We start from the raw sequence: 8,214 nt of genomic DNA on the forward strand, positions 1-8,214 counted from the left end.
TCAGACTTGGAAACTTATGCAGAGTGGTAAAGATGAGATTAGCCATTACATTTCTAACCTGTAACTGAAAAATGAATTGATGGATTTATTTTTACTTCCTATCTTCTTAAATTCCTTTGTCATTTCAGCTTTTGCCAGTGGAACTCTGAGAATTTGTCAATCACAGCCTCCCTGTAATAATGACCAACCTCACAAGGTATTGTAAGAGGGGAGAAACATGATAAAGTATCTTTTATAGCCAGAGCACCATAGGAATTGTAACAGTGATTGATCCAAGCATCAGACCAAGAGTTGTGTTTCTTCACCTTCTCCTCCTCCTCTGAGCACTACTTGAATCATTATTCAAATGTCAAGTGAATAAAAAAATGGAACTTTTAAAAGAGAAATCAGGGCTGCAAGTAGAGGGTTACACTCTCATCTTCTAAGGTTGAACCATCCCAAATTGGATAGAGTGGAGAATGTAATATGTGCTAAAACAGTAAGTTTGTGTATATTGGTTTAGAGTATCAATGCATTTGATGGATGTGTGTTGACCATGTAATGGTGAGCTTGAATGAAACTGAACATTCTTAGCTGTAGCTAGATTGTGTTTATTGCTGTACAGAGGACTGGGAATTTAACTGCATTATAGAATCAAAGAATTGTAGAGCTGGAAGGGACCCCAAAGGTCATCTAGTCTAACTCCCTGCAATGCAGGAATCTCAACTAGATCATATAGGACAGATGGCCCTCCAACCTCTGCTTAAAAACCTCCAAGGAAGGAGAGTCCACCACCTCTCATTGTCAAGCAGTCAATTCATTTAATGATTTGATTGATTCAGGTATTGTGGTTGTGAAGTGGATTCCCCCCCCTTAATTGTCAATCATGTTATTTTTAAAATGCCTATATACTTTTTAGATGATGTTCATTTGTAATATTTTGCTTCCTGCTTTATTTTGTTTAGTTGTTTACTATGGCTACTATGACTTTTCCATATATTTTTGAGGCTGATAGTTACGTGTTTTACTTTGATACTAAAGAGGTCCTTCTATTTAGTAGTTTATTGTGCTTTATATAATGAAGAATTTCTGTTTGTTTTTATATTCGCTGTTTACATACTTTTAAACTGCTTAGAGGAGTTAAAACAGCTTAGAGTAGAACTAGGGTGTATTAACTTGTTGTTGCTGTGATTCTCACTGCTTTGAAACAATTGTCTTGTTTTTATACACGTTTCACTTCCTGCTCTGTCAAATTCTAGTTTTAGAGAAACTGTGGATTTGAATTCATTTTATTTTCTATGTCACCTAGAGAACTGGCACTGATGGGCAACTGATAAGTGGATTACTTTGGCTTTCCTCTGAAATATTTATTTCACTTACCAAGCGAATCTGCTTTGTTTTCAACCGTTTCATTCACTTTTCTGGCTACTCTGGCAACTGCTTCTCCCATCTTTTTCTCCATGCAGTCACGTCCCACCAAGAAAACACTTTGGGAGCTGCTAAAACAAACAAACAATAGATGCCATTGTACTACTGCTTCATAAGGGTTTTCAAAACCTTTTTTAAAGACAGACAAATAGCACTTATTCTAAAACCAACATGCAGCTAAAATTCAGCATCGACCACAACTGCCAGGATGCCCCCGGCCCCAAGAATCCTTACCAAGAGACAACATAACTGGGACAATTCTAAGAAAATATTGTCCATTAGTCCCCTTTTGTTCTTTGCAACTGGTGTTGCCTGAGACATGCAATGAGTTCAAGAGGAAAATACATCTTGCAGTGCAGAAGCTGGCCAGTAGATGTGAATTCAATCTGTGGGAAACATACAGGTGGACATAAAAGGGCTAAGCCTCTGCTTGTAGAAGTTACCGCTCTTCGTCAGCAGCCTGCAGGAAAGTTGGGAGTCATTTTCTTTTATTTTCTCCGTAACATATTAAAAGTGGATCTCTGTCATCTTTCAGTTTATCTCACCATCAAACATCTGAGTAAGAGGGGGAGTGAAATACTACCAAATCCTTGTGAATTATTTCTGTGTACTTCTAGCTATCAAAGAAACTACAGTGGTACCTCAGGTTCAGTACTTAATTCGTTCTGGAGGTTCGTTCTTAACATGAAACTGTTCTTAACCTGAAGCACCACTTTAGCTAATGGGGCCTCCTGCTGCCGATGCGCCGCCGAAGCACGATTTCTGTTCTCATCCTGAAGCAAAGTTATTAACCCAAGGTACTATTTCTGGGTTAGCGGAGTCTGTAACCTGAAGTGTCTGTAACCTGAAGCATATGTAACCCGAGGTACCACTGTAGATAATTTATAACAAGGAAGGCTCTATCAGTCCCAAACAAAAAAGCAGGTTAAACTATAAGACTACAGATATTATTTGTTCAGTGTCAGGGATACAAACAGTTTACCCTAACAGTATTTCTCAAATCTGAAGCATACATATGGGAAGGAAATCCAACTGAAATCAATAGGCTTGCATCTGGTTCCCCACCTTTGAACGATATAAAACTATTTGTGTGAATCCCAGTGGGTAAATTTAAAATGATATAAGATGAAATAAGGAAGAGAGGAGTAATACCTCCCTTTACATATAAAAAGTTAGAAGAAGGTCCCATGCAGTTTGACATTAAAGACAGAACCCAAATCAAAAAATATTCAAGGCTACATTGCTTATTGCCCATTATTATTTCCACAGGCATTATTAAATTGGAAGACTAAAAAGGCACTCAAGAGACATTAAAACAAGCACCAGGCAGGCCAACAAGCACAATGGAGGGGCCACTGTTGAGAAGGCCCTTTCTCAGTCTAATAGGAATATAGTCACTATTACCAGCAATTTCTGGAGCAATCTGATTACTTACATGCTGGTAAAATGTCAGACTCCGGCCCGTCTATGTGGTCTGGTCCAACGTTTACTGCCCAATGCTCAGCATATTCCAGTCTACAATGGTTAGTGCATTCTGCTGGCATTTTAAGTTAGTAAAGATACATGCAAAGAAATACTGAGAGGTTTTTCTTGCCACCGCAAAAGCAGCCCAGCAGCTTGGTCCTATATTTAGTTGACAGAATAGCAAAATTAAAATGCTGGACCAGTGGTGGAAAACCAATCTGCTGAGCTGAGGGACACTGCCAAACAAGTAATACTAAACCTGTCTGGGACTGGGGGTTATCTATGCCTTGAACAAATCTCAGAGTACAAAGCTAGGAGTATAACACAGCCTCCATCTGCCGACCACAACTGTGTTGGAGCGGAGAACACACAAGCTCAACGCTACCATGCACTGCAGCCTGTAATTGTTTGCATTCAACCAGCATGTATGCCACAAGCTTCTACATACTGGCACAGTAGTTGAATCTTGTTGATTTCAAAGGGAACTTAATTCTAAGCAAGCATGCCTAGGACAGCAGCCTTTTAACAACATTTGAAAAAGCTTACAATTTGTGAGCGCTGCATTATTTTTCTATGATTGAAGATGACTACATATACCAGCCTATATGATTTCTATGGTTGAAGATGACTACATATAGGGCGATTTTTCAATATATCTTTCTAAATCAGTTATGAAGTCCACAGCACGGTAACGGTTTCATAAAATGTTATCTGGCAAACATTGCGATTTTGAGAAAACTGTGTAGCCAGCCAGTGCTTCCTCTGTTTCTTTTCATTCTGCAGCCCTTCCTTACCCCCATGAAAGAAGAAACCGAGGTTGTTTTCTTCAGAGTAAGAACAAAAAACGTTGCCCTGTTATTTAACTCTTTTTCTTTACTCCCATCTCCCCTTCTACCTGTGTGTGCATGGGGGAAGTCTTTCTCTCCCCCTGTAATGACTTTACTGCCATTTTAATTATTATTTTTTGCTAAATCTACTACTTTTGTAAATTTTAAATTTGCCCCTAAAACTGCATAGAACATTACTATATTCTCCAGAAATCTTCAGTTGAAGCATGCTATCATTAATTTTCCTATAATTATATGCATCAAACTTAGAGTTTGCTGTTGTTCAACATTTTCCCTGATTAGTTGCATTCACTGTGACTCATCACTGTATTTTGGATTATCCTGGACCTGAAAACCACCATTTGGTATCCAAGCCCCCAACCAAAGTCCTGTTTGGATGCATTTTGGCTCGCCTGCTGATGATTTCATCAGTGTGTGGTGATTTAGACCTGCCACTTAGTAGCAGTTGCCAGGACATTACCATGTTCGCCTCGACGTAACTCCATCTTCTTTCAGATATTGTGCTACTGTTGTAAATAAAGATATGCCCTTTTCCCTTATGGGGTATCCAAGAGCCCATATAGAGTCCTTACATAGGTTCCCTATTGGTAGGAGAAAATAACAGAGGCCAACCAGAGAATATTGAGAAGCAAAGCAGCAAGTAAGCTTGATCTTTATTGATCTGTTGCAACAGGGTGCTCCCCTCACACACAGGAGAGGGAGAGGACCCCCAAAATTGCTGTGCAAGGGCTTATAAAGACTTTTGAAATTCCCATTCTCTAGATCAGGACCACCCCCAGAAACATTATGCATACATCACAGAAGGGGTGTAACCTAAGACCACCCCTCAGATACATCTCACCTACATCAGAAATTTAAATGTTGTTTTTCTCCTTGTCACAGTTTATCTCTTGTCTGGCAAGTTACTTGATTGGATTGCCTGGGGTGTCTGGCCATTCTTTTGTAGTGTTAAAATACTTATTTCCTGGGCCAGGCCACAGGCTCACACCTTATTCAAACAGACATATCTTGTGAGGAAAGAGACAATGGGGAGGCTTTTCCAGTTTAACCTTGCAGAGAAAGGATTTGGTCAGTTTAGGAATCAAAATGGTTCCAGGTTGGTCTTCCTGTGTTGATCTGTGTATGTGCAGTTATGAACATTACCATATATCTAATACCATAAAATTCCTATCACACTACATCGGTATATCGTGATGTTTAGCTGGTGATATATCATGATATTGAAAACCAGATATCGCCCAGCCCTAACATACAGTACTTTGCAACCTGCCCTTCTCATGTTCCAAGGTCACATTTCTCTCACACTTAGCCTGGATTCTGGGCAAGGACTTCTGCCTTTTACTCTCTCGCTCCACCACTAGGCTTGTAGCTGTTTTTAATCATTCCCCACCCCACTAAATATTTTCCAGTCTGGTATAACACTGCCCTCCACAATTATGCGAGGATTGTTGAGTACAGGCTCTGCACACCAACACACAAAACAGGCACTTCCCCCAAAATGTTACTTTCACAAGCCAACACCCCAATGTTGTTGTTTTTCTTAAAAAATGTTTAGGGGTACTCTCATTTTGACTCAAGAAAATCACCATTTTATAGTTCAAAGCAGGAAAAATAAATACAGTAAATGGACAAAAGTACAAAGATTTGCAACATGTTTAGGGGTATGCGTCCCCCTGTGTCCCCCCAGGAAAAAAGCACTGCAACAACCAAACAGAACTGACCTGCTCAGGATGTGTCAGGTTGAGGGGACCCAGCTAAGGCTGTGTGCACATCACGCATTGAAAGCACATCCCTTTCCATACACAACCCAAATGCGGAGTAGTTTGCCCCTCACAGAGCTACAATTCCCAGAAGCCTTTAAAACACACACACACACACACACACACACACACACACACACACAGTACAGTTCCATTAAATTTGCTCCATTTGTTTAAAATGGGAGGGGAGGGGATCAATAAAAATGAATGGGCAAGAAAACCAAACCAAACCAAAGAAACTACAGTTCCCAGGATTCTTTGGGGGAAATTAATGTGTTTTAAAGAGATAGCATCGTGCCTGCAGTCGAGCCTTCACCGAGAAGGCATTTTGGAGCCACTGCCTAGGGAACAAGCTATAAATCTAACTTGAAACTGGAGACAACACGCAAAACAGAACCTCGATCTTGTTCCATGAGAAGATTCCCTCCACCAGTTTTTTTGGTTTAAAACCCTTCATTTCCTTGGGCGGGGGAAAGATATCCCTACATTCTAAGAACAGCAGAGGCAGCTGCAAAACAGAGAGACAGAAAAGGCATCCCACAACACACCCATGTTGTGTTTAATAGGGGTTTCCACTCAAGGCCTGTTAAAGGAAACGAGGCCTTGGACTACAACTCCCATCAGCCCACCCTGCCGCGGCGGATGGCCAGGGACGATGGGAGCGGTGGTTCAGGGTCGCACCAGGGACCCTCTCTTTCGCGTCCTCCGCTCTGCAGCTGAATGGCAGCCGGAAGTGGGAGCTGTGCGCCGCGCTCGGTTCCTTCCCCACGAGCCGCGGAGCCTCCTGCGCTCCTTCGCCGGCGCCGCCGCCCCAAGCTCCGCTTTGTTGGTTGGCAGATGCGCCTCTTACCGGAAAGCTAAGGCGAGCTGGTCCTTTGCACGCCGCCGCTGCAGCTCCACGCACCTGCGGGGCAGACCATGGTGAAGAGCAGCAACAGCTGCCTCTCCCCTTCCAGGAGGGATGGAGGAAATCCAACACAAGGGAGCCGGAGGGGGAAGCGGCGGCAGAGCAAAGGAGAGCCAATCGGTGCAGGAGCCGATGCAAGGAGGCCTGCGAGCCTGCAAGGGAAAAGGGAGCAGGCACCCAGTTCCCTCCCCGTGAGAGAGCGCCCTCCCCTGTTGCAAGGAAGGGACCCCGGGCAGCCTAGTGCCGGGAGCGACCGGCCAACTTTAGACTGCGGAATACCGTGGTCGCATTTTGATTCAGTCCTCCGGTTAGAAAGCTATCCGATCAGAGAAAGCGCTTGAATGCTACTCCTTTGTGCGTTAGGGGGTTTAGTGTGCGTGAGGAACAAACTCAGTAGCCCACCTTGCATGTTGGTATGTTTTACTATTCGTGTTTATAGCCCAGCCCACCCTTCGCCATCAGGTCTCAGGGTGGGTTACAAAAGCAAAGTAAATGCAGTTTATAGGAGAGTTATATAGAAAACGGCTCTGGACTGCAGTACCTCAAGGGCGGCCTCTTCACCCAGACCCTGGGATCATCATCTGAGGCCCTTCTTCATGTGCCTTCTCCACAAGAGGCCCAGAGGGCAGCAAAACAAGAACAGGCCTCTTCTGTGGTGGCTCCCCAGTTGTGGAATTCTCTCCCCAGGGAGACTCGCCTAGTGCCTTCATACTTTAGGCACCAGGCGTAAACATTCCTCTTCTTCCTGGCCTTTGACTAATTAAACAATTGGGTGACCTTTTGAACTGGGTGTGGGTGTTACCGCTTAGTTTACTATGTTATGTATTATTTTGTGTTTATACTGTAATCTGCCCTGAAGGGCATTGTAGAAATATAATAAATAAATAATAATAATAATTTTAAAATGTACTATGATGCTTATGTTCTACCTTCATTGTCTCTCTTTGTTTTTGAATAGCACTTGCTGGGAAATGGCACGGGGGAGTGCTGTTGCACTCAGATCCTACTTGCAGACTTCCCTTAGGCATCCTTTGGCACCTGTGAGGACAGGATGCTGGGCTACGTGGGCCTTTGGCTCTTATCTAGAATGACTCTTTTCGTGTTCTTAATGTCACAAAACAACAACAGTAAAATAAAAAGTTCTGCTTCAAGTGTCGAAAATACTTGACAGGTCATTGCAAGGTGACATTGCAAGGTCCTCTTGTGGGAAAGGAACGAGGGAACGGTTAAATTGTTTTCTGGTAGAAAACTTTGATTTTGTTGGCAATTCTGTTTTCCCTTCAGCGATTTTTCATGCTACAAAAAACTGCTTTGTTTCCTTGGAGGTAGCAGGAGCTAGAAATCATGTCACCTTTAGAGTTTTGGAGTAAGTTGTCAGCAATATGCTGATGATACACAGCTCTACTTCTCAGGACCTTGGGACTGGATGAGAGCTCATTCCAGATAAGACTGAGGCACTGTTAGTGTGAAGCAGATTTGCAAATTTCTGTGCTCGGTTAGAGGCTAATCCTATGCATAGGTACAGTGTTACCTCGGTTTACAGACGCTTTAGGTTACAGATACTTCAGGTTACAGACTCCACAAACCCAGAAATAGTACCTCGGGTTAAGAACTTTGCTTCAGGATGAGAACAGAAATCGTGTGGCAGCAGCGTGAGGTCCCATTAGCTAGAGTGGTACCTCAGGTTAAGAACAGTTTCAGGTTAAGAACGGACCTCCAGAACGAATTACCGTATTTTTCGCCCTATAGGACACACTTTTTCCCCTCCAAAAATGAAGGGGAAATCTGGGTGCGTCCTATGGGGCGAATGCAGGCTTCGCGGACCTCT

General features: G+C 42.9%; 1 protein-coding gene across 5 annotated transcripts in view; it reads right to left on the minus strand.

The window, feature by feature from the left end:
• The window catches only part of LRRC20 (leucine rich repeat containing 20), a 73,450-nt gene extending 66,250 nt beyond the window's left edge, over window positions 1-7,200 (minus strand). Inside the window, exons 1-2 of one of the 5 annotated variants that reach the window (XM_083441476.1) lie at window positions 6,330-7,200; window positions 1,360-1,475 (exon numbers count right to left, since the gene is read on the minus strand). In XM_083441476.1, coding sequence (XP_083297602.1) covers window positions 1,360-1,441 — 82 coding nt within the window. In that variant the 5' untranslated portion in view covers window positions 1,442-1,475; window positions 6,330-7,200. Of the gene's footprint in view, window positions 1-1,359; window positions 1,479-2,842; window positions 3,095-5,440; window positions 6,297-6,329 lie in introns of those variants that run through there. The other 4 variants (XM_083441475.1, XM_083441478.1, XM_083441477.1 and 1 more) reach the window with 4 other exon arrangements.
• Window positions 7,201-8,214: the final 1,014 nt, after the last annotated feature.

This window comes from Podarcis tiliguerta (assembly GCF_965153285.1).
Source record: "Podarcis tiliguerta genome assembly, chromosome: 5".
Lineage (NCBI taxonomy): Eukaryota > Metazoa > Chordata > Lepidosauria > Squamata > Lacertidae > Podarcis > Podarcis tiliguerta.